The 25,253-nt window shown below is 54.0% G+C and overlaps 8 protein-coding genes across 8 annotated transcripts; 3 read left to right on the top strand and 5 right to left on the bottom strand.

Annotated features, from left to right (window-relative positions):
- Positions 1 to 210: 210 nt before the first annotated feature.
- Positions 211 to 1,646, bottom strand: J4E86_007590 (uncharacterized protein; the record flags this gene model as incomplete). Its single annotated transcript, XM_051448109.1, has 2 exons — positions 211 to 1,273; positions 1,324 to 1,646. 2 exons carry the CDS (start codon positions 1,644 to 1,646, stop codon positions 211 to 213), a joined length of 1,386 nt encoding a protein of 461 aa, XP_051301047.1.
- Positions 1,647 to 2,665: 1,019 nt separating this feature from the next.
- Positions 2,666 to 3,397, bottom strand: J4E86_007589 (uncharacterized protein; the record flags this gene model as incomplete). Its single annotated transcript, XM_051448108.1, has 1 exon — positions 2,666 to 3,397. One exon carries the CDS (start codon positions 3,395 to 3,397, stop codon positions 2,666 to 2,668), a length of 732 nt encoding a protein of 243 aa, XP_051301046.1.
- Positions 3,398 to 6,407: 3,010 nt separating this feature from the next.
- J4E86_007588 (uncharacterized protein) lies at positions 6,408 to 10,049 on the top strand (the record flags this gene model as incomplete). Its single annotated transcript, XM_051448107.1, has 1 exon — positions 6,408 to 10,049. One exon carries the CDS (start codon positions 6,408 to 6,410, stop codon positions 10,047 to 10,049), a length of 3,642 nt encoding a protein of 1,213 aa, XP_051301045.1.
- A 581-nt stretch (positions 10,050 to 10,630) lies between these two features.
- On the top strand, positions 10,631 to 13,342 carry J4E86_007587 (uncharacterized protein; the record flags this gene model as incomplete). Its single annotated transcript, XM_051448106.1, has 4 exons — positions 10,631 to 10,641; positions 10,713 to 12,046; positions 12,099 to 12,497; positions 12,546 to 13,342. The coding sequence occupies 4 exons, from the start codon at positions 10,631 to 10,633 to the stop codon at positions 13,340 to 13,342; spliced, it is 2,541 nt and encodes an 846-aa protein (XP_051301044.1).
- Positions 13,343 to 13,488: 146 nt separating this feature from the next.
- On the bottom strand, positions 13,489 to 14,686 carry J4E86_007586 (uncharacterized protein; the record flags this gene model as incomplete). Its single annotated transcript, XM_051448105.1, has 2 exons — positions 13,489 to 13,990; positions 14,046 to 14,686. 2 exons carry the CDS (start codon positions 14,684 to 14,686, stop codon positions 13,489 to 13,491), a joined length of 1,143 nt encoding a protein of 380 aa, XP_051301043.1.
- A 612-nt stretch (positions 14,687 to 15,298) lies between these two features.
- On the bottom strand, positions 15,299 to 17,457 carry J4E86_007585 (uncharacterized protein; the record flags this gene model as incomplete). Its single annotated transcript, XM_051448104.1, has 5 exons — positions 15,299 to 16,204; positions 16,254 to 16,742; positions 16,787 to 17,053; positions 17,101 to 17,294; positions 17,424 to 17,457. 5 exons carry the CDS (start codon positions 17,455 to 17,457, stop codon positions 15,299 to 15,301), a joined length of 1,890 nt encoding a protein of 629 aa, XP_051301042.1.
- Positions 17,458 to 18,609: 1,152 nt separating this feature from the next.
- Positions 18,610 to 20,333, top strand: J4E86_007584 (uncharacterized protein; the record flags this gene model as incomplete). The annotated part of the gene is made up of 2 exons (XM_051448103.1): positions 18,610 to 18,948; positions 19,008 to 20,333. 2 exons carry the CDS (start codon positions 18,610 to 18,612, stop codon positions 20,331 to 20,333), a joined length of 1,665 nt encoding a protein of 554 aa, XP_051301041.1.
- Positions 20,334 to 23,361: 3,028 nt separating this feature from the next.
- Positions 23,362 to 24,913, bottom strand: J4E86_007583 (uncharacterized protein; the record flags this gene model as incomplete). Its single annotated transcript, XM_051448102.1, has 5 exons — positions 23,362 to 23,923; positions 23,975 to 24,270; positions 24,320 to 24,588; positions 24,640 to 24,790; positions 24,839 to 24,913. The coding sequence occupies 5 exons, from the start codon at positions 24,911 to 24,913 to the stop codon at positions 23,362 to 23,364; spliced, it is 1,353 nt and encodes a 450-aa protein (XP_051301040.1).
- Positions 24,914 to 25,253: the final 340 nt, after the last annotated feature.

The following is a 25,253-nucleotide window of genomic DNA, read 5'->3' as shown; positions in this document are numbered from 1 at the left end:
TCGTTGCATCTATAGTCGTTCGTGCAGGGTATCATATGATGGCTGAGTATGGTACATTGATGTAGCAATGTGCTTACTCATCGTATGAGAGTCGTTTCTTCGGTTACTGAAGTATTATGCTATTCGTTCGCGTTGCGATCACAGGCGGTATCGTTTCGTAGTCGGGCTCATGAGAGTAAAGGACTGGTGCCCAAGAGAATTTATAGTCATTCACCGTGGCGTCCGATGTGATCGCATCGTCTGCCTCGTAGGAAGCTGGATACGGGATCTTAAGCTCTGAAGCGCTTCGGTCGGTGATGAATTGTCTAGATCGTGACCGTCTGCGGCGCCCTCGTCATGTTGCACATCAGATAAGGCGTCTCGTTCGGGTGGAACTTCAGCAGAATATCGTGTGTCGTCGTAGTCTTGCGCTTCGTCATCGTACTGACGAGCTGGGGGTCTACGTGGAGGGCGTGGAGGACGTGCTGAAGCCTGAGCCAGCTTCTGTTCGAGAAGCCATGCCTTGCGCTTGTATCTTAGGAGCTCTTCCTCCTGTTCGAGTGCCTTTCTCCTTGCTTCAATATCTGCGGCTGCGGTATCCGACTCTGTGTACGTGCGTGCTTCGGTGGCTTCGCGTGTTCGATGCGTGTTTGTGTAGTTGTCGTCGCGGGGCTGGGATCGAGGACGGCGTTCTCGACGCGGCGGAGAGTTCTGGATGCGCATGGTCTGTCGCAGAAGCTGCTGTTGCAATTTGATGAGATCGCGCTCTCGCTCAGCCAGTTGGGCTTCTCGAAGCTCTAGATCGCGGTCTCGGGGCGGTGTTCGAGGGGATGACTTAGGCCTGTCTGAGCTCGCAGATAGAGGACGGTCTCTCAAAGACCGCACATCCAGCCCATCAAGCAGCTTTGCAGGTGCCTTTGGAGGCAAACCGACGCTTTCGTGAAGCCTAGAGGCCTCGTGATTTCGCGCCCGCCTCTTTGCTGTCAATTGAGGCTTCAGCATCTCCGGCTTATTGGACAAGCGCAGGCCATTTCCCAGGCGGACGTTTGGCTGTAGAACGCCATCGACCAAGGTACCGCGGAACGTCTCCAGAGCCTCACTGTTCCGCAATCTGTGTTCGAATTTCAGTTGGGGGGCGTCGTTGAAACGTGCGGATATCGGGCGGCTTTCGGTGGGGTCGAGAGTCAATTCGACGTTTTCGAAGGGCGGGTCGGCGACGGATACTCTCTGCCCATCTTGGGCATTGCGGGCTAGGATGCGGAATGTGTTCTCGCGTAACTGTCTTGTGTCCTTACTGGTGTGGTTGTTAGCACATACATCCAGACTGCAAGCCGTGGTACTCACTTGATAATGATGAAGCGCTTCATGTGCGGATTCTCTCGCCGTATCTCCTGCATCTTCGGCGTCGGCCCACTTACGAACTGCGCAGCTATCTTCATGCGCGCTTCGAAGGTATCGTGAGGGAACCACGCAAAGGGAAGTATGAAAACAGACCCATCCTCAAAGTATGCCCATCCAGTCGGGAACTTAGACTTGCTGCGGGCATAGAGGCCGCCCAGATTTACAGAATTATACTGCGGCCTAGTCAACCCAAACGAAGGCACAGCGCCCGGGGGCGGGATGCTGTATAGACTCCCCAGGTTGCCGTATGCGCGGCGAAAGGCCATAGTCCGCCGATGTGGGTGCTATACCCCAAGCCCTACCTTGTGTTCTACACTATGTTTCGCGAGTGGCACGCACTGTCTCTGCGGCGGTAACGAGTCGTGATACGTGAGCGTGTGCAGGCGACACAGCCATGACCAGATCTAAGACTCCGCGGGCAAGGCTAAGGCTATCGGAGAGCGAGGAAGCGCATAATAGGCGATGGCGTACGCACGGAGGAATATGCGGCTAGACAGGACAATCAGCCTCGTGTATAAAGTGGCATGGTAGACACGTCAGCGACATACCTCGTGGTGGCTGCAACGGTGGTGTGGTGGCTGCGAAGGATTCACGATGCAGCACTCAAATTGCTGCGCACGAGCCGTTTGAGTCGGGTGTACCGTTCCGCCACCCCTTCGTTGATCGACATGTATCTTAATTGCACCTCACATCCTATTCGGACCTCCTTCACTCCTCTCTTCTCTTTACAACTAATCGTGTCGAAGAATTCTTACGTTTCCTAGACTTCATGTTCAAAGTCATTTGTTCATACTATGTATGTACTACAAGATCGCCACTATAAACGCAGCATCGAACAGCCCATAATGCGGGTCTACGAAGAATAATCCACCCTCCCACATCCATCTGATTAATTGTGACGGCGCTGTCAGACTGAAAAGTTGCCGCCGCCTAGAATCCAACCCAACTACTGTGCAGTTGCTGCACATCTACGACAGCCTGCCGCCATCCAACGTCAACCCCGTCAACGCCAAATAATTTTACCGCTCCGAGTCTCCTCCAAGATCAACCTTGCGCAATCAGTAATGATCGGCATTATTCGTAGACGACCGCTGTCCCGACTCCCGACTCTCCGAGCGCTGTCGGGCGAAACAGTTGGCGCATCCGCAGAAAGAGCAGTGCCAGAGAATGCAGATTGATCGAGTCCGTTTGTCAGACTCGCGTCTGGTGAACCACGACTCAACATGCCTACATGAGAATGCGGATCGGCGTTTCCTTCCATACGCCATCTAATGTGCGCCCGCGTTCATGCAGCGTTCTGCTTTTCAACTATGCTATCTATCGCCATCGACCGAGTGGAAGGTGTAGTTGGCGTCGGTGGTGCCTTTACTTCCGCCTTGTTTGGAGTGATCTGCGCCTGCAGCTGTGGCTGTATCTGCGGCGGCATAGTCTGAGTCGGCGATAAGGATGTAGATGCTGCGTCCTCCTCGGTAGGTTCGTTGTCGTCTCCAAGTATCTCGTCCACTTCCCGCAGCCAATTGGCTTTGAGGACCTCCATTGGGGGATCCAAGTCGCCAGGCTTCCCGCCGCGTCGAGCCTCCGCTGCAGTCATCTTCCTTTCACCGCGTTTGTGGGGGTGAAAGTGCATGCGTCGAAGGTGACTTGCGGCGTTGTAGCATTCGTTGTACTTCTTTCCGGTCTGGCACGCCTTACAGTTGGCCAGGAACGACTTGTCGGGCGAAGTGTCGATGGTCACCCAGACTTTACGTGCCTTTTTGTGCACACGGTTGGTATGACGTCGGAGCTCATGCTCACTGCGGAAGCCATCGGGATAGTCCCCGCAGAGCGGACACTTTAGTCGCAATACTCTGCGAGATGGAGGCTTCGAATTTGCTTCAAAGGTGGGCGAAGTAGCAGGCGTCGTCTGAATGCTAGGTGCTGTCACAATGGTCTCCCTTGGTGCTGGAGCGGGCTCTATTGGTTCGCTAGCCTTGGTATCCGTGACGGTAGGGGTAGTGGTCGCCGCATCTTCTTTCATCCTGGCTCTGGTTCTTGTAGGAGGCATCAACTTGATGGCGCCAGATGAAGTCCAGGTGGGTTCCGACCAGGCTGAAATCCAGTAGTGCTGTGCAAGTCCGTCACACGGTCCGATACAGCTGAGTGTTGGGGAGGCTCGCTTGGTGGGGCGCGTCCTGTCGCTCTAACGGCAGCTAAAACCGACAGGTTCAGAGAATGGCAGGTGTAGTCCTGGGGTACTAGGGACGTGTGATGTGTTTCCAAGTCGATCTAGAAAGGGCGGGGGGCCAGGCAGCAAGATATCCCGATTTTCGCTGGGCCCAGTGGAGTGCGCACGAGGCTGGAATGGCGCAGTCAGCCTCGTTTCCCAAGGTGAGTGGACGAGCCGTGAGCTGCAAGCCACGCTACAAACGGCAAGCTGGCGAGCTGAATGCTTATTGGGTCTCCTGCCTCAGGCTGAACGACGTGTGCTGAGGCCATGGCGAATCAGGTGACGCAGCCTGCTGAGCTGGGCCGGTTTCTGGGCCAGCTGGGCCAGATAATCAAAAGGAACGAAGGATTGCCGTCCAAACCCTGCTCGGATCATTCCGTCTCGCAACGAACTGCACGTCCAAGAAAGCGGAGGGTTGCGGGCTGGCTAGGGCGAGCGAGCATTGTGGTTCATGGCTTGGTCATGCTTTTCCTAATTCGATGTTCCGGCTCGCGACCGACTCTCGCAGCCCGGGAGCAACCTGGACATTGACAATTCACATCGCATCATCACCCGACATCACGACACCCTCTAGATGCTTCTGGCAAGGCAGCATCAGCATTCGCTGCACTTGTCTCTCGTTATTTCCTTGTTCAGCCTTGCTCCGGGCCTGTACCGGAAGACGCCTTTGGGCTGGCCCAAGCGGAGCCGAGGCTTTGGACGAATCAGCAAGCGTGGGAATTTGCTTGCTTTACGAAGAGTCGCCGATCCAAGGAGCCAATTGGTGTCTCAGCAAGCCTCGAGTCCAGCTGCAGAGGCATGGCTTGCACCTAGGAAGCACGACGTTTCCGTCATTCGCGATCGGCTGCAGCCTTCTTCAGCTTGGCCGGCGTTGATCTTGCGCTCTCCATCTTGCGAGTCTGTCGGGTGGGGCGCAATCAGACTGTACGAAGACACGGAGTTTGGCCCTGATCCTTCGCCTTGCTGAAGTCAGACTAGGCCACCTCTCCGATATGCGGTATATGGGCACTAGATGTAAGATCGGTCGACAGATGGCCCGAGGCTGACGTCCAGCGGCCACGAAACCTTATCCACCGATTAGCATCAAAAGACCCTACCGCGGGCGTGGTACCCCTCTTGCCCTATTCGAGCATTGGTCGCAAAACACCATGCATCCTGTGTTGCAGGAATACCACATTCGATCTGCCTGACTTGAGGCATACCATGGCGATGATGCAGCTCTGACACCGCTCCGATGCTACCTTGACAGGCTCCAGCGCGCAACATGTCAGCCTTCCCGCCCAGCGCTGAAGCACGCGCCTTGCGGAGGGAAAGGGTGTGAGTAACGCTTATCGATTCGTAAGCTTCCTAGCCTGCATAGGGCTGGGCCGACGTTTCATGTCTCGAGATGCTCGTCATTTTTGCGAAGTACAGGAAAAACCACGTTTGCGAATCGATGAGCCATACATGCCCTGCCGATGGCCTTGTTGAGGAGACTGCTTCCAGGTTCACAGGTTCAACCACATAGCTCGCATGTTTTACCCTTACACTCATCATGCGCAGACGTACTAGCCCGTCAGCTTCGGCTCTGCCCCTCTGTCCGGGTCAACTATGCTTTTTCCTCAGCCTCACGCTGCAGATGCGAGTGCAATGCCTCTAATACGACGGATGCGGACTGTACTCATTTCGGTCCATCGTTTGGAAGCAGTGCAACCGACTGTCAGTTATTCGGAGCAGAGCTGAACATGTAGTCAACCTCTTGAGATGGTTTCAGCTTACTCGAGCAATACGCGAACATGCTCGCACTGGACTCCAACAATGTATGCAGACGTCCACCAAAAACATATCTACGGATACATGACCATAGTCTGCAAAGCTGGCAACTTGCTTCCTTTGGAGCAGGCTCGCCGTCGATCTGTAGCATATCTCGGGTACATGCCGTGGCCGAGCGGTAATAACTCAGGAGGAGAGCCTATTAGCAGATCATTATTTGTGCTCTCCGCACAGAGCAGTGTGGTGTTCGGGGAAGGTACCCGCTGCCTATCGGTTCGCTATGGGTGTGAAGAGGCTCACCTTGGAGCCTACATTGACGCTAGATATCCTAATTTGCTTGTTGTACCCTGGTGTAGGCTGCAGGTCCGCTGAGTTTCTTCTTTGTATGAGGTGGACGGCTATGTCTGATCTTCTTTGCACATGCGAACTACCCGACGAACACATTAGCCTACCCTAGATTCTGCCGCTGATACTAAGACGGGAAAGACAAGTCGCTACCACAGTGCCGGTATTGCTGGACGCCTGAAGTTGTTCCATGTGGTCGAGTGGGCTAGAACGTCTGGCAAGGCCACTCTATGTATCATATGGCTTGCACGCTGAGGAGCGTGTTATTGAAGACTACGTCGGCATTTGGTGTTCGTGGCTGGCTTTTCTAACCATCCCAGTAGTACGAACATTAACATTCCACACTCGTCAAGCAGCTCGAAACGACAGCCAGCACACGAATTTTGATGTGTCTTGTGAGAAAAACGGATGGCCTGGTGAGTGTGAAGACAGAATGGCATGTGAAGGAGCTGTTGCACACGGGCCCACTCTTGACGTTTGGATGAGAAACAGGGGTGCAGACGATCATGCTTCTCCTACCGAGGCCATCGTCCAGACAGCATCGAGCCGCCCACCCCACATATGATTTCATACGCTGCTACGTAGGCCCTACACGTGAGCATCTCGTCGCAACATCGCCTGGTCGCGATACCCCGGACACGGCCGCACCTCTGCTCGCGCAGCCGTCGGCATCCGCCATGCGCCCCCCTGGCCCTTCGAGGTGACATAGGCGCCATCACCAGCAATGTCAGCAAGCTCCAGCCATGGCCGGCCGTCGGGAGACTCGGACCGCTGGACGACTTCCTCGCACACATACATCGCCAGCAACTCGGGCGCCTACACCGACCACGGCGAAGGGAGCTCTTCCCCGCGGCGGAGCCAAGATTTCAGGCCCGGCACAGGCGCGACCAACGACGCAGGGAGCTCAGCATCGGGCAGCCTGCTGGCTAGGGACTCGGTGCACGAGGAAGACTTTGCGCGCCGGAAGCAGCGCGTTCGCAGATCTGGCGGCTTCCTGCTAGATTCAAATTTCCCCAGCGGGCCACGGCAGCGACATGGCAACCACGAGGCGCACCGGGACGAGGCAAAGGGCAAGCGCACCTCGCGACACCATGGCACACACGAGAAGGATGCAGCCAGCTCGCCTCTGTCGCGAGAGGTACAGAGAGATGGCCCAGGCCCTGCCCCCGGCGCAGCATCCCGCATCAACTTCACCGACTCCCAGGACCAACACGACGAGCGCATACGCATTGGCAAGACGAGGGGGGGCGCATACAACATGCAGCCTCCAGCCCGTGATCGAGACCTCTCGCCCAACACCGCGCAGCCACGGCAGGCCATTGACCCGAACCAGCTGGTACACATGGCGCTGAACCTGAGCGAGAGTCGAAGGCGACACATCAGCAGTGGTCAGCTTCTGGCATCCCAGTCACGAGTTCCCTCTGCTTCCCAGCGAGAGGGCAGCTTCTCCAACTATGGCGCTGGCGGCAGTCTCAAGCAGTATCTCAACGAGCAACGGCGCACTTCACGCAACATATCCCCAATGGGCGGCCAGAGCTCTCCGACCCGCCACATGTCTACCTCCATGCAGAGAAGCGCATCCATTGCGTTTCCAGGCTCGCAGAACATCAACCTGTCTCCTGCCACGATTGCTCGAGTCGAGAAAGCGCGCGCGTACATCGAGCTTCGCATGGAGTATCTGCGGCTTCTGGAATTCCTACCGCCTCTGAAGCCCGATGCTAACAACCCAGGCAATTTTGTCTTTTCCTCAAGCAGCGTCCCAGGCAGTCCCCAGGCACAGCTCACCCGCGTGCCGTCTCACGCTGGCAAACAGCACGAACTCGGCCGACCGTACAACCCTCTCCAATACATACGAAACCGCCGGAGCAGGGCTCGGGAGCGAGTCACGCTCGACCACTCTTCGGAAGAATTTGACGACGTTGAGCAGGTACGCGAGTGGGTGGATCGCGTTGAGCAGCATGCGAAGCGAGCCGGCTACCGTCGAGACGATGCAGTACAGCTGCCCAAGATACACCATGATCACGAAGTCCGACCTGCCCCGAGCAAGCCTGCGAGACCTCACAAAGGCTGGATTTTCAGCCCACAAGAGTTGCTTGCGGACGCGCACTGGCTGGAACAAGGCGACAACAAGCTGCTTGTGGAGAATCGCTACGGCCGGAAGGTATATCCGCCTCCCAAAGAGGTGCAGCCAAAAGACTTCCTATCACCGCGCGCAAGCAAAGACTACCCTGACAACCGGAGGAAGAGCTGGATTGATGGCTTGCCCAGTATCGCAGTCGATCACACGACAGGCGACGAGAGCGACAAGGGCAGCGAACGTGGGCGCAAGCGAAGGTTGCTTCCAGCGCTGCGGACTGATAGTCCCAGAGGCGGCAAGCATTCTAGACGGGGTTCACGGCTGCGCAGCCACGACGATAGCGATAGCTCAGAGTCAGAATCAGATACTCGCAAACGAAAGACTCGTATAGTCACCGACCCAGATCACAACACCGGTCCTTTGGCTTTGCTTCTTGAGCAACAAGCGCGAGAGTCACAACCCAAGTCAACCCCTGACTTCACACCGGATACGCCGAACAAATGGGGGCGGAATGAAGAGGTCACATCAGACAGTAGGCCATCTAGAGACTCGCTGGAAGTCCCCCGCCCTAAGAACGGCTTCGCATACATGAAAGAGCGGCGCAACTTCAAGATGCCACCGAAGGCTCGTACAGCTCTGTCTCTTTCCATTGACGATAATGAGCCTCGTTCGTCTTTCGATGACCAAGACAGCTCAGCTCCAAACACTCCACACGCCAAACGCTTCCCGCATATTGGAGGCGATCTCTCATCACCTCCAAGTCGGTCAAACTCACAGACGAGGAAAGCGAAACGGGGCAAGTTCAACAGCATTTTCCATTCGCATGACCATAGTGATGATCACAAACACGAATTCTGCCCAGAATCTGCTGGAACAGACAGGAAGGCCAGATCTCGGCAGACCAGCGAGGAAACTCCAGACGACAAAGAAGACAAACACATCGGCACAGCCATCCTAGCAGCTCCTGGTGCTGTGATGAATCTACTCGGTCACCGCAAGAATGATAGTGTCAGTAGCTTGCCTAGCCCGGATAAGCTACGTCGCAGGGACACTCAGGAGCCACATTCAGCTGTCACAAGATTCTTCAAGGGCGTGAAGAATGAGGGCACCAAAGTCGGTGATATCATCTTCAGAAGAGACCGGGCCGACGACTCGGACGCGGACACCGTGTCTGATCGCAACTCTGTCGATTTCGACGATTATGGCACTGTCAAAGCCAAGCACAACAAACGGCCACCGATGAGTCGGACCGTCACAGCAGGGACAGATGGTGGTGTTACCAACAACGACCGCAGCCATCTTGATCTACCTTCGTTTCGGCCAATTCACACAATCCCCGATGAGGAATCGGATTTTGAGCATCACATCTCACGTCAGGCGCGAGAGCAGAAGAACAGTCGCTCTCCTAGAATTGATCGGCTTTTACCACCACGTATGGACCTTGGTACTATATCCGGGAACTCTTCCGCAGGAGATCTCACTCTTACCCAGAGCCATAGTCAGGAGCGGATTAACGAAGTGCTCGCTCGGCCTGGCGGTGACATGGTGGGCCTCCCTCCCACTGGACTCCGAAACGCACAGGGCCCGCATAGGCAGCGTAGTGCCTCTCGGCCTGGGCTTAACGGGAGACACTGGAGCATTGCCGACGGCGATGACAATGCTGCTGATCGTAACAAAAACGCGAATGGTGTTACCCAAGCGGACATCGCTCGAGTGCGCGCTCTATTCCTCTGCTCAGGCGTCAAAGCAAGGGAAATCGACCGACGCGCGCACAGTATTAGAGATCCGCCTCCCGACTTCCTGAGTCGCGCTGCCGCTACATCAAAGATGCGACTCTACCCCGTTCCGCGCAAGGAAGAGCACGTTCTTGCTGCACGCATGTTGGTCAAGGATCTGGAGTCATCCACAAAGGCATTACAGTCCTCACTTGAATCTTTCCGCGATAAAGCCATTCAGCAACTCACCAACCAGATCTCGGCTTTGCAATCTACGGTGGACTCGGACCTCATGCCGCGTATCCTAGAAAGCGGGGACCAAGCTGTGCGCATCACGAGTGAGGTTTCTGGACAAGGCCCCCTGCAGGTCAAGCAGATCACAGACGAAATTGACCGTATGATTCGCACACGCAAACGTAGGATGCGCTGGATCCGAGGATTCGGATGGATGCTCGTTGAATGGGCTCTCGTTGCACTCATGTGGTGTCTTTGGCTCATCGTTGTGCTCGTCGGATCTGTCAAGAGAGTATTTGGTATGGGGATTGGAGTGATCAGGTGGCTGCTGTGGCTCTAGGTGTGCCCAGTAGTATTCAGTTTGTTTTCTTGCATATGACGGCGTTAGCTATTTTGTCGGGATCTTTCCTTTGTGGGCGTTTTGGATAGCGGGTAACAGGCTTGCATACTGCGATACCACGCGTTATAGACTGTTGTATGAATATTGGATGGGGCTTTCTTGGTTACGTAGGCATACATATAAAATTGTAATAATGTCGACTGGGTTCATCGTGCGCGCATTAATTGTACTGGACGCCTTAGGTCCTCTGAATATGTCTAGTGCATGATTGGACGAGCCTGGGTCTGTCATGTTGGTTTGCTGTCTCAAAGTGAGTCGCACGTGACCTGCATGAATCCGCGCCACTGACGCGTCTACGTCATCGGCGTCCCTGCTTGACAGGCTTCACCCATCGCTCTCCGCAGCACTAGTCGACACAGGCAGAAGCGCGCAAAGCCTCCGTCACAACCTCTTCCGCTTTGCCAATCTGCAATTTCTCGTCCTGCATCGGCTATGAGGCATTGCTAATCAATTCTTGCCCCACAACAGACACCCGATGGATCTTCAGACGGTGTTCGTCGCCAAAGACCATGGCACCAGCCATGTCCAGTCGGTACGTACCTGCGTCCACACCCCGACTTTACTCAAAACGCGTGTACTAACATCCCCTGTTACGAAGTCTAGCGGCCCTTCTTCGTTCGCGTCACTCGCTGCAGCTTTCGTGCCCACGGCCGTGATTGCGACTTTGTACATGGTCGCGTTTGTCCTCATCTGGCGCCGCTTCCCCAAGATCTACTCACCACGGACGTTTATTGGCACCGTACCAGAGAAGGATCGCACGCCATGTTCGAAATCGCCAGGCTACTTCGAATGGGTTCACACCATGAGGACCGTTCCGGACAAGTTCATGCTTTACCACCAGTCGCTTGATTCGTACTTGTTCTTGCGGTTTATGAGGACTCTTATCTTCATCTGCGTCGGTGGTGCAGTCATTACCTGGCCTATCCTTCTGCCTGCCAATTATACCGGTGGCGGCAATTCCAAGGAACTTAATCGCGTTGGTATCGGCAATGTGAAGCACAAGGACCATCTCTATGCGCATGCCGTTGTGGCATGGATATTTTTCAGTTTTGTCATGTTCACTGTTGCACGAGAACGCCTATGGCTAATCGGACTGCGGCAAGCATGGAATCTGTCAAAGCCGAACGCGAAGAGGCTGTCTTCACGTACCGTACTCTACCTCTCGGCACCTACCGCAGCTCTCGACGAAGGCAACATGCAACGGTTCTTCGGCGACGATGCAGTCAGGATCTGGCCAGTTACCAAAGGCGAGAAGCTTGTGTCGCTCGTTTCAGAGAGGAACTCGAAAGTCGAGGAGCTAGAGGGTGCCGAGATGTCCCTAATTCTGAACGTCAACAAGGAAGTTGGGAAGAGCCACAACCGCAACATCAAATACGAGCAGCTACCCAAGCAAATGAAGAAGTCCCTACGACCTACACACAAATCCAAGACACCAGTGGTTGGCAAGGAAGTTGACAGCATCAGCTATTTCCGAGACCAGATTAAGGAGAAAGAGAATGACATCGAGAAGGCTCGCGAATCGAACGAGACAGCTGAGAGTCTTGGTGGAGCTGCGGCGGTCTTCGTTGAGTTTCGCACCCAGCCCGCGGCTCAGAGAGCCTACCAACAGATCGCATCGTCTGACATTCTGTCTCTCACCCCTCGCTTTGTCGGTACTACGCCCAATGAAGTTATCTGGGCCAACCTGAACCTAGCACCTGCACGTCGGATATCTCAGAGTGGAGTCGCCATCACCCTAGTCGTCGCTGTCATCATACTTTGGTCCATTCCAGTTGGAGTAGTCGGTGCATTGTCGAATGTTGAATATCTCGCCGAGAATTTTAAATGGCTCGCGTTCCTCAACAAGCTTCCATCCGGACTTATGAGCCTACTTAGTGGTCTCCTACCTTCTCTGGCCTTGAGCGCGTTGGCTAGCTACGTACCTAAAATCTTTAGGTGTAAGTGTCCTCCTTTGACCTATATTGCTACCTTCGGGCTGACATAATGCAGACATCTTTACAAAATTCGGAGAGCCGACTAAGACTGTCATTGAGCTGAAGGTGCTCAAGTGGTACTTTGTCTTCCAAGTACTGCAGGTCTTCCTTGTCACCACACTCGCTTCAGGTGCTGCAGCGGTAGTATCGCAAATCGTCAAAGACCCAAGCCGAATACCACAGCAACTCGCGGAGCGTTTGCCGAGAGCATCAAACACCTATCTGGCGTACTTCATTGTCCAGGCTTTGACCAATGCCCCAAGTAACATACTGAACTACACCGACGTGCTGTCGTATGTTTTCTATGACAGATTCTTCGATAATACCCCCCGTCAGAAGTACAACAGCTTCATCACAATGAGGGGCATGGCTTGGGGCAAGCTATTCCCGAAGTACGGCAACTTTGTCGTCATCGGTAAGTCATTTCAGATGTCACAGACGACCTGTTACTGATCTATCGCAGCGATCGTTTACTCCTGTATCGCGCCTCTCGTTCTTGGCGTCGCTGCTATCGGTCTTGTAATCTTCTACTGGTGCTACCAGTACCAGCTGTTGTATACCGCGACACCGAAAATCGACACTAAAGGACATGCGTACACGCTTTCTCTGCAGCATCTTCTCACTGGTATCTACATCGCCGAGCTGTGCCTTATCGGTCTCTTCAGTTTACGCGAAGCGACTGGTCCTCTAATCATGCTTGTCATCCTACTTTTCGCCACCGCCATCTTCAACTATATCACGAACCGTTACTTCGCTCCACTCGAACGATACCTACCCGCGGATCTCGCGCTCGACTCTGAAGACGGTGAGCAGGCACCACTACTGTCTTCGGCAGAGGAAGGCGAATCTGAAGCTCTTCAGCACGCAGAGTCGAGGATTGATCGCGTGAGCGAACGGACGCGTGTGCCGTCCAAGGTCGTCTCGCCTGTTGCCCGGTTCCTACAGCCACACGTCTTCGGTAGTTACACTGCCTTGAAGGCTTGGCTGCGCGACGGCGACTTTGACGAAGATGAGGAACCTCAATACAGTGAAGAGGACCTGAAGAAGGCCTATCTGAACCCTGCTTTCACGAGTAAGACGCCGGTTGTTTGGTTGGCAAAGGATAGCATTGGCGCGAGTAAGCATGAGATTAGTGAGAACGAGAAGACAGGGCTGAAGGCTACTGATCAAGGTGCGTGGATCACGGGAGATGGTAAGTTGAAGTGGAGTGTGGATAATTTCGAGGAGGTTCCTGTGTTCAAGAAGGCTATTAAGTGGTGAGGGTATTCGAATGGGGGAGACTGGGAGTTAGGGCAGTAAAAGCGGATACAAGGGAAAAGTCAGGAAGATAATCTCGTAGATCCACGGATACTGTTGTTGCATGTCGCTGCAGACCATATCAGTCGTGGCCGCGTACCAAACAGCCCCTACTCTTCCTCACCCTCCTCCCCCTCTCGCTGCTCCTCAAAAATCTTCCTCCCCTCCTTCACCAACGCCCCTTCATCCTCACCATCGTCCTCCACACCAGCTAGAACAGCAGTCTTCACATACGCCAACTTCTTCGCTTCGCTCTCTTTGAATAACTTCATGATTTTCCCGTACACTGGGTTCTTCTTAGGGAAGAACGGCAGACAAGCTAGGTCCTGAGATGTGAGACTGTACTTGTTCTTGCACTCTGTTTGATTGATGACGTCGGATGGCTCTTCGGTGAGGTTTGAGTCGGCGGTGGGGGTGTGTGCGGATATGTATGCTGACCAATTTTGCTTGGGTGTTTTTTCTTTAGCGGGTTTGGTGGATTTAGCTGGTGCTTCCTTCTTCGATTTCTCGGGTTTGGCTGGGGCATTCTTCTCTTTCGTCGGCGTGGACTTGTCGTCCTTCTTCGACTTTGTTGGTTTCGCGTCGTCCTCAGACTCAGGATCGTCTTTATGCCTAAGATATCGTGTTAGTATATCTCCTCCATCAGATAACACACATGTCAACTTACTCTGCTTCCCAAATCTCCTCCCCCCTCCTCAAAACCTCATCATCACCCCCCTCCATACCCTCCAGAATCCCCATCTTCCTGAAGCCCAACTCCTTCACATTGTCCCTTAGGAACAATTTCATCGTGCCCCCATACAACGGGTTCTTCTTCTCGTACCGCAGCAGGGACGTCAGTTCCTCTTTCTTGAGCCCGTACTTCTTCAGCGCGTCGGTTTGCGTGATACTTTCTTCCTTGTCGGGCTCTTCTTCAAGCATCTCGCCTTCGACGGAGTGGGAGGCGAGCCAGTCCTGCCAGTTTTGTTTGTGCAGCGCTTTGTCGGCTTTGACCTGCTTCTCGTGGGCTTCTTGGGCGAGTGTCTCGGGGTCTTTCTTTTGGCGCTTGGGTTTAGGCGGTAAGATGGCGGCGGCTTCGTTGCTGGACTCGTTGTCGTCGGATTCGGCGGGGCGCTTGGGGTTCATGGGGGCCTTCTTTCCCGAAACGGTGGTCGCGTTTGGTGCTGCTTTTGTCCTTTTTGTAGGTCCTTTGGGGGTAGCTGTAGTTGTCTTCCTGGGCTTTCGCTTCTTGTCCTCGAAATCCGAGCCTTCGGATGCGGATGTGTATTTTACCGCTTTGGTTGCGCGGCTGGATTTGCGTGTTGACATTTCGGCTTTTGGCGTGGCGTTCGTTACTTGGATATCCTGGACTCGAGAGAACTGTGATGCCCGGATGGGATGGCTGTTAACGAATTTTGTCAAGGGCGGATGCTGAAGCAAATTCTCGAGACAGAAGAGAAATTCGGGATCGCAATTGTTTATAGATCGGTGCTGCCGTAATCTCTCGCGTCTTACGACAAGAAAAGGACAAAGCAGGTTTCACGTTGCAGTGTTCCTGCCGGATCGGATTGGGCAAGTTCGCGTTCAAAGGAGCGCTTGGACTTACCTGGGTACGCAGGAGCGATTGTAAGATTAGACGCTACGTCATTGCGGCGATCGTGCTGCGAAAACCATGTTTTGGTTGCCGTGTTGAGATAATGTACCAAATCAGTGCAAGAGGCCGATATACTGATTCAGGAGGTTTTTATCAAGTTCTTTCTCTCCTACGAGTGCGTACTGGCGTTCACCAGCCCTGCACGTGCTAAAATGGGCACTATTTGCATTGAGCCTGGTTTAGGCGCGCATTGAGCTGAGTCAACTGGCATACCTCAGGTTGCTATTGCTTGCTTCTCATCATGAGAATCGATTGCATTTCCTCAAAATTGCAATGAAATTCCCTATTCAGTCAACGCGCAGACTATCTATCCTTTCCACAACATCCATGCCATCCACACCCTTGATCAAATCTGCCGCCTTCTCTGCAATAGCATACACCAGACTAACGATATTCCCCTGTACATGCGTTGGGAAGATACTAGCATCCACCACCCTGAGTCCCTCCACGCCGTGAACTTTCAATTCCGCATCTACAACACCGCCTTTCTCTTTTGGTAACATAGCACAAGTACCAACGGGATGATACTCTGTCACCGTACTATTCTGCACGAAGGTCTTCGCTTCTTCCAGTGTTTTCGGTACTGGGCCAGCGGTTTTAGACGTGATGAGGTTGCCATCGGGGTCTCTGCGGAGGGTTGAAGCAAAGGGCTCTACGTCTGTGAAGGTAATGCAGTGAAGGACCGCTCGAGCCATCATGTCGAGGTCGAGAGGATGCGAGAAGTACGCTGGGTCGATGGTAGGATGCGCAGTTGGATCCGAGCTGTTGATATGCACACTCCCGCGAGACAGAGAACGTGTGCTGCATGCGCCAATCGTGCACCACATACCCTCTTCCACAGATGGAAATAATTTGGCAGCTGACTCTGGGCTCTGCATCTGCGCGCCTGTAGGTAGCATGACGATTTGGCAAACTGCTTCTTTGGGGTCGAGGAGTTGGCGACCGAGGAGGGGATCCCGACCTGCAGGATCGGCATCTGGATGCTTGCTGCGAAAGTCTTCGAGGAGAGATTGGATGTGGGACTCTGCGTTTGGGAAGTCGGGTTCGATCTTTGCGAGAGAGGCGAAGCCTGTCGTTGTAGGCGCTCCTGCAAATGGGCCGGCTTTGTGGGTAATGTATGCTTCTATGGCTTGCTGCATGACAGCTGGGTTCTGGACAAGAGCTTCGGCGGTTGGATATTCATCTTTTACCCCCTGGAGAAGGTCAGTGTATGAAAGTAACCACAGCAATACATACACTTACCAGGACGAGTCCAGTCGCTGTGTGATCGGACAAGTTTTCCCCAACGCCTGGGAGATCAACGAGGACGTCAATTCCAGCCTTTCCAAGTACAGTAGATGACCCGATACCGGATAGTTCTAGGATCTGGGGGGAGTTGACAACCCCGCCGCAGACTATGACCTCTTTGCTCGCCTTCATCGTGTGCGTAGTGCCATCAACTGTGAATTGAACACCGGTGGCCTTGACACTCTCCGCGGTCTTCTCAAGCTCGATTTTAGAGACCAGCGCATGAGTGATAAGAGTCATGTTTGACCTATCCGCGTTGGGCTCGTAGTAATCTCTCGCAGCGTAGCTTCGTCTGTTATGCTTAGGGTCGATAGTGTTGAGCTGATTGAAGCCGCCAATCGCTGAGCCGGTACGAGGATCCTTTGCGGGCGAGTATCCGGCGTTTACTACAGTCTTGGGCCACACATCCTGACCCCAAGTTACATCGGTTTCGGGGAAGGATATCTAGTTCGATCAGCAAGATCCATGAGTTGCCAATGACGACTGACATGAACTGGACCAGAGGTGCCGCGAAGTGATTTGTCGAGGTATTTGTCATCCATGCCCTTTCCGAAGGTCTCTGATGCTGGGTGATATGTTTCGAACTTTTTGTAGTAGGCCTTCATATCGTCAAAGGACCAGCCTTTGTTGCCGAGCTCTGCCCAGTTGTCCAGATCTTGCTTGGAAGCCATGCTGAACATGTTGTAATTGATAGCTGAGCTCCCACCGAGGACTTTACCTCGGGCCCAGCCGTGCACTCGACCGACTGTGCCCTCCTGCCAGATTGTTAGATGAAGCCAATTGCAGCAAATCATGTGCTTACCTGAGGGACAGTCTTGTAATCCCAATCATATTGTGGTTTGCCCCAGAGCTGGGTAAACATATTTGGTGCATCGATCAAGAGGTCGTTCAGTCCATTGCCGCCAGCTTCGAGGATAGCTACAGAAACGTTGGGGTCCTCTGTTAGACGAGCTGCAATGACCAAGCCTGCGGTCCCACCTCCCACAACGATGTAGTCTGCAAGCACCGAACATTTAGCAAAGAAACATACTGATCAGACGTCCAGGTAGTCTTTGGGGTTGGATGCATGCAGTCGAAGTAAAGAATAGTTCCACTTTTTCTTTGAGTAAATGAAGATGTGCGTACCATACGACTTGCTTGTCAATTCCTCGAGAGACATATTGGGTCAACAGTTGTGATGTCTTGAATGACCCGAGAGTGCGAAAATTAGACCAGATTATATATGATTGCGTACTGCAGTGATAGGGTAGTGTTTCTCAAAGATCTGGAGTGCGAGGTCAAGGCTACCAGCTGGGCGGGGCTGCGCACTACTGTGCCTTTGACCTGCAGGGCTGGCTTTTGGGCTGCCACGAGGCTTGTTCGAGAACCATGTCCGCAGAACCCCCAGACCATAGCCCCATACAGTTGCAATAGGCGAGAGTACACCGATGGACCTCGTGCCAGCTCGCTCCAGGCATCCGGTCAGTACTCATTGGGCAAAGAGCAATACCAAACGGATGAAGCGAGCAGTCCATTAGCTTTCGTGGTAGTTCCAGTTCTTCGAGGCGTCCGTGTGGGGATCTAGATTGGCGATGGGTTCACGCGGGGCAGTTCTTTGTCGGCCTACCCGTGAATGTAGCTGGGTAGGTATTCAGCATTCGGTAGCCGTGATCATAGACATTCCCGCACCACACCACACATGTTACTAAAACTGTTACCGGCGATTTGAGCGTGTTTCAGTTCCGCACTAAAGTTCACCTTCCTCGATAAGTCGTGATGTTACGAAAAGGCGACGAGCTGACGCAGCAGAATCCACTTGGTACGCGGCTGAACAGCCCTATGTCAGCCCTTACCTGAGGCCAAGATGGCTAGGCTACTTGTATGCGGGGTAGCTTTACGAGCTTTTGTCAAGCCCCGGGCCATGTCTCGGCCTCGTGATAGCAGATGGCGACGCCAGGCATTAGCGGGACCTACTCATTGCCAACGCAGCAGCGAAACGGTCCCGCAGGCAAGGCGCCGCTCTTTTCATTCAGAATCTGCGCGGCGACGTCGACTAATGCAAAAAGATGCGCCGAAGGATGTTGATTTGGAGCTCTGTGTGTCTCGGACGGGTGTCGTGTCTAGAGCTACTTCCGATGGGATCTCGAGTAGGTTCAGACGGCCGTGGTAATTCTCCAGGCACCCGCAATCCACGGCTTTGGACAAGTTGCCCGATTCGGACGATGCCGCGGCTAGGTGCACAGACCCCCGGTCTTTGGATGCTCCACCAAAAAGTTTCTAGAGCTTGCAACTTTCGACTTGCGACAACGAACTTCCGCAATCACGCCCGGCCATGCTCACCGAACAATTCGTCGCCGCCATATCGGCATCGACCAAGCCAAACACGGGCGTCACCAAAGATGCGGGTATATTCGTCCACGAGTTCCAGCCGCTCGTCGCCCAAAGACAGGCGCTCAAGAAGAGCGCGGCTGCGCCAAATGGCATAGCTGTGAGCGCCTCACATATCTTCGCTGCGCAGTCGGAGAAGGCGATTGTCCATGTCTACAGCAGAGAGAAGGGCAACCAGGAGGCCCTCGTGCCCTTCCCGGAGAGGATACACAGCATCGCACTCGCGGCGCAGGACAGCGTGCTCTTGCTGGGGACTGAGAGCGGGCGCATACTAGCCTGGGAGGTCAGTCATAAGTTTGGAATGATACATGTAGTGTGCGACTTCTCTAATACATATCTCAGGTCTGCTCAGGCCGCCTTGTCTCTACCTCCACGTCCCATCTCCAGCCAGTCACGAGTATTGTTGTCGACCCGTCGTCCAACTTCTTCCTCTCGGGCTCCTCGGATGCCATGATCCACGTATGGGCGCTTCCCACGATACTGTCCTTCTCTCCCGACGCCTCGCGTTCGCCGATACAGACCCTCTCTACCCACCGCGGCCCCATCTCGTCCATCGCTTGCGGGCACAGCTCGAGCACTGCCAACATCGCCGTGTCAATATCAGGGGACAAGTCTGCTATAGTATGGGACTACCACAATGGCCAAGCTCTACGCACATATCTGCTGCCTGAGATACCGACTGCAGTCACTCTCGACCCTGCAGACCGCGCATTCTATGTGGCTTACGCTGACGGCAGCCTACAAACCATCGACTTCTACGATGACGTCCAGAAGACTACCTCAATAGACGTCCTCCGAGATAGTGCCTCGTCTCATCGGCCAATTCAGCCGCCGCCGAAGAGCCGGTTCAATGCAGAGTCGCAGAAGCTCGGCGGAGCCCTCTGTCTGAGCCTTAGCTGGGACGGCACAACAATCATCTCGGGCCACGCCAGCGGCAAGATAGCACTCTGGGATACTGCAAAGTCCAACTATCTTTCCACCCCTGCCAATCTTCCTGGTCCTGTCTCAAACCTTCGATTCCTCCCGCCGACTGGCTTTCCCAACGCACCGGAACCGACTTTCAAGATCCAGGCTATTGTCAAGCCGAAACAAGATGCAGGGCTGACGAGCAGCGTAAATGGCCTGATTCCGCCAAACTATACCTTGAACCTGCAGCTGACGGGTCGGCTGCGCAGCCCCTACGTTTCTGCCACTGAGAAGAGATCTGCGGGAAGAAGCGCCTTCGAGGAAGCTCTTACGCACTCCAGTTTCCCTGCCAGTATGCTGGAGGAGAGTTTAGCCGAGCTGGACTCCTGGGCTGCCCAGCCCAAGGGCGCTTCAGCCTCGACAGCCGACTTCATGGTGCTGGACGAAGGTAGTGCGACTACATCCGATTCCTCAGGCAAAGCTCAGCAGGCCGAAGTAAAGGAGTTGAAGAAGCAGCTTGCAAGTCTGCAACGCATCCAAAAAGTTACATTCTCCCAACTTTCAGAATTGCGCGACGAGAACGACTACTTCAAGGGCCAAGAAAAGAAGAGGGCTGAACGCACCAAAACACGAGCGAAGAGAAGAATGGGTGCTAACGGCGCAACTCGCAAGCAGACCAACGGGGATGTGGAGATGAACGACGGCACAGACGCCACTTCCGGGTCTGAATCGGATGATACCGATGCAGCTGACGAGTCCTGAGCACCGACGATAGCGGGGCTGCGTACAAGGCCACGATACCGACAGAGGTTCTTCGCGATAAGACGGCTCCTGTGGCATAGAATGGAAGAGATGCTGCACATGCTTGCCCCTGCAGTCTTGGTATAACCGCAGCACTAGACTTCGATATGTAGTACGTTTACGCGTCTAGTGTCTTCATCGCCTAGCAGGTACATTACGACATGGCAAGAGTCCGAAACACCACGTCGGAAAACTGCGGCATTGATATCCTTCGCCTACGCGTCCCAGCCGGTGAACTCCGAGACTGCTCATGTCAGACCCCGAAGACGAATATTCGTATACACGGACTTGCTACTGTATCGCGAAAAACACAAAGACGCCCGGGTCAATTCTCTTGAACACATAGCCAAGCCCTCTTCAAGCCGTCATCACACGGAGCGGGGTAGCCCGTGCAGGTTTCCTCTTCGCAATTGTGCTACTATTGACGAGCATGATTGTACTGCGCAAGCACGACGCCGTGTCTTCAATATCACGCTTGGATCAACGTCAGCTGCACTGCGGGACGAAAAGCTAAGTTCAGAGGCTGCGGCCGGTTTTCGATCACGCAGCTCTTCAGCCCGTCCTGCTGTGCTACTGTTCGGCTTACGCCGCAGGTTCATGCTTCATTCCACGGACCTCTCTCTGTTAATGAGCAGCCTTTGGATGAAAGGTGGAGGCAATGTAGTTGGCTGCTGTGAGACACGACCTCATCATCCGGCCGGCAATTGCAAAACTCCTCCTTTCGCGGTGCGTAAGCCGCAAGCTTCACTTTTCTCCCCAGGACGAAACAGAGCAAGAGTCAAGGCATGTCTCGAGCGGTGTGAGTATACTCGCATAATGTGCGACCTCGCGCGGGCCCTATACCAGCCGTCCCGCTATAGTGTGGAGCGTGGTTCCTGCTGCACACCTGACTCGCAAGGGCCAAACCAGCCGACTATCGAACTACTACCCACCCTCCCACCGATCCTGCGAACAGCCGTTCCAAGATGCCGCCAACGCAATCCTGTTTGTTTCAACGAACACACACACACCTTTTGCCCCGGTGGTGGGAAAAGGCGTACAGAAAAGACGGTGAACGAATAGCGTTTCGTGCTGCCCATATGCTCGCTGCCCCTGTACTGTGAAAATGCCGTACACCACACGCACACACACATACAATAGAACAAGTTCAATATTACAAAAACCCCTGCCTCAACTACTCGCTTCATTCAGCGAACCGCGTATCTTGCATTGAACCCCCGCCACTCGCTTCCGAGATCGTAAACATGACTCTTTTCTGCAACCCTTTTTGTTAGCTTCACTCACGCATCCTTCCTCAGACATCCGCACTCCCTAGGCAGATTTTCTCTCTGCCTTGCTTTCCCCATCTCCCCGAAAAAGCAAAACTGTACTTGTATGAGTAATCAACGTCACACACACACACACACCACACACAAGCTCTTATACCAGGCTAGTCGCGTATGGGGCAACGCGCGTTGCGCAATCCCTGCGAGCACATGCATAATGGTTCGATCTTGCTGCGATGGGCGGACGGAGACGGGCGTTTAGACCGTTTATAACATGCAAAGGATCAGAGTATTGCAGAGTGACAGGGCAGGGCGTCATCGTCCGATGAATGGGGGAGGAGAAAAGGGAGTGGAGATTATTATTTTAACCGCCGATCTTATGCGTGCCGAGGTGTGAGATATGTAACATGGGGGCTGGATCTTGTTGGGAATAATGATTCGGTATATTGGCTTGGGAATGAGGAATGGGAATGGGGTTGAGATTCTTCGCCGACGACTGGGTCGAGGTTGCAAAGAGCCAGACTGGCGGGATACACTATAGTGTGATGAGGTTGCATAGGCTCGGATCTTTCTCCTGCTCTGCAATTGCTTCTGCGGCACGCAGGGTGGGTTTCCTTGTTCAGGGTCCATGTCATAGTGGAGTCACATATACATCACGTCGTCATCTTCAGTAAGTGGGATACCTGGGTTTATATTGGTTTGTTTTTAACGGTCCTCCTTGTCCATTCTAATGCCATCGGCGACAAGGCCGCCTGCAAAGTGATAGAGATACCTTGTCCTCGGTCATGGCTACTGTGTGTAGCTTCTGGGACATGGATCCTCGCAGCCTGGGCATGCCATGTCCTGATCGGACGCAGGCCGAGGTACATCTGGAAGATGTAGGATTCTCAACGAAGGTATTCGTGGGGGCTCGCAACAGTTCGTTCGGCCAAGAGATTGAAGAGCAGACGCAGACAGGTTCTGTGCCGCAATCATGGGTTTTCCAGCGTAGTGGGGCGCGGCAATCATAGTCATGGAAAGACCGTGCATACCGAATAGTGTTTGTATTAAACTGAGAGAAGGTGTATGGTTAAAATATGTCGAAGGTGATGAGTGATCGCTAATAATGCCATGGGAGAATGGAACAGACAGAAACCAATAAAGATGTTCAACTCTAAAGTCGATCACCCTGAGGCAGATAGTCTTTGGTATTCGTCACGGTCGTAGATCCTTGCGGGTTTGGCTTGTAAGGAAGAAAGAAGGTACAGTACTCCGCCCTCGCTTGATGGAAATAGGTCGTGGATGGATGCTAGATTGGAAGCATCTGCGGGTGGCCAAATAGCCCGAACTTAGGCACTGTGAGTACCGTCGCTTTTGCATGTGTAGAGGTGTTGAGCGATATTCCGAAAGAGGTTAAATATGGTATCGGTCGTCATTCGTCGTAAGTGTGCTGAGGCCGTGGAAGTATGATGCAGGATGCCGAGAAAGTAGAGCAAGCTCGATAAACGCCACGCTAGTAGTCGCTAAGATATCGGGAAAGGGCCACCAGTGAAGCGCGGGGTCGAGTTCGGGCATAGAACAGTGTTCAAGATGAGTGTGACTTGTGGCGGCCTTTGTTCCCTATGGAGTACTCGCCGTCCGGACACCATTGCTCGGGTTCGAAGTCGGGATTCATGAAATGCGCCGTGTTGAAGTGAGAACTCGTATATGTTAGTTTAGGTCAACAGGCATTATCGGGCCGATACTCACTTGCGAAAGATTGACGTTTGAAACGGCTGGACTTGCATCGAAGAGCCAAAACCTGGTTCTAACTCGTACATTGAAGGCCGGAAAGGACCGCCTCTCTCAACACCCATGGGAGCTGCTCGGTCGATGCTCACGGGTGGCGGTGGGGGGTGTATGGGGAGTGTCACAGGAGGTTGGTCGAGATGTATGCTGTGATGACTCGGCGGGTTGTACTGGCTTGCGTTGCTAGAATGGAGTGGTGTAACAAAGTCCAAGTGGGAAGTGCTAACCGGCGTTACAGGCGTCGGTGTCGGGGCGTATGGCTGGACAGGCGTAACCTGAGGATGAGAAGTGGGACTGGGGCTGAAGTCGTACGAAAGTGAAGGCCATCGCTGGCCTAGACCGACACCAGAGGGGTACATTCCCGGGATCATGTTCATGACGTCGCCGACGTTGGTAGCGGTCGGTATGAATTCGTCAGTGTAGTTGGCTAGGGCAACATGAAGTGGTTGCTGTTGGGGAACAGGCTGGTGCTGGACTTGTGGTATGTCTCCAGCCTTGTATAGGATGTCGTAGTGGCCACTGGGGAGAATTAGTAGGCGATAGATAGTGCCATGCGCGGTGTGTACTTACGGCCTGTAAAGCAGTCGTAACATGGGCGCACCGGGGATGGGGCGATGATGGGCGTCTGTTGGTTCTGAGTAGAAGCTGCGGTTGATCTCTTCGCCTGGTGAGCGGTCCAGATACCATACTTCGAGACCAAACCCAGCAGGCTTGATCAGCGCTTCGGCAAGGGCGGCAATGCCAACGTTGTCGGCTTCACACTGAGTGGGTTCGATGAAGTTGGAGCAGTATGTTTTGACGTCGCCGTTGTCTACAAAGTGCATAAAATCATCTGCGTGCGTCTGCACCCATGCACTGGCTAGGAGCTGGAGGGGGAGTTAGCAATTCGAATAATGAAAGATGTGGAATGCAAACCTTGACGTAGGTGATGATTGCCATAGACTTGCCCGGGTCGTTGAAAGTACGCAGGAGAATGCTATCGGCTTGGCCATTCATGGCGCGCAGCGATTCGGCAAGCCTGGTCATGAGCTCGAACGCCTCTTCGGCAAAGTCAATCCAGATATCGCGCGAGTAGCCGATATTTGAGAGCAAGTTGCCCAGCGAGTTGAGGCGGCCTTTTTCATGATCCAGTTTGCTCACGTCGCCCACATGCAGCAAGGCCTCAAAGTAGGTGAAGGCGATTGCTGTTCTTATTAGCACGGGCAAGCAGCACGAGGAAAGCGATGGGCACTCACCCCGCCATCCACAGTGGCCATCGCCACGGCAGGTGCGGAAGTAGGCATATTTGGCGGGCAACGCAGCGGTCTTGACCTGGAAGACGGGATCTGCGGTGGCATATTGCGTCGTGATGGCAGCGCTGCTTTGGCGTTCGCCCACCAGTGGGCCCTTGGGCGGTCAGCGCGCTTGGGCGAATATTGTCGCAGTTCAACTCACAGTGGCTTCGGGCTCGTACTCGCTCGACAGCTTCTGCAGGTGGGCATAGTCGTCGTCGGAGGGATACGCGGCCATGTTGAGGTGGGGGTTGCGATGCTGGTGGCCTGGGTGATGGTGGCCAGTGTGATGATTATAGCTCCCGGGAGCAAGGACCGGCGCGCGGATAGCAAACGCTAGGCCGCCTTGGTAGTGGTTCTGAGCCGGAACTCCATAGTGGCCCTGGTGTAGGTGTGCATGCGGGTGATGCTGGCTGTGAGGGTGGTAGCCCGTCAACACCGACTGTCTGCTCATCTCGTCCTGCTATTATGCGTGTTTTGGCGTGTGTGTGCGATTGTGTGTAGATTGCCGGCACCGTCCGTTCCCCGCTGTGTGCGCTCCGTTGGCTCCCTGATGGCCGTGGGCGTGACTGGCCTCA

This window comes from Alternaria arbusti (assembly GCF_024043155.1).
Source record: "Alternaria arbusti strain BMP 1465 chromosome Unknown scaffold_10, whole genome shotgun sequence".
Classification (NCBI taxonomy): domain Eukaryota; kingdom Fungi; phylum Ascomycota; class Dothideomycetes; order Pleosporales; family Pleosporaceae; genus Alternaria; species Alternaria arbusti.
The sequence above is the reverse complement of the archived record's forward strand: the minus strand, read 5'-3'. Positions and strand labels throughout refer to the sequence as shown.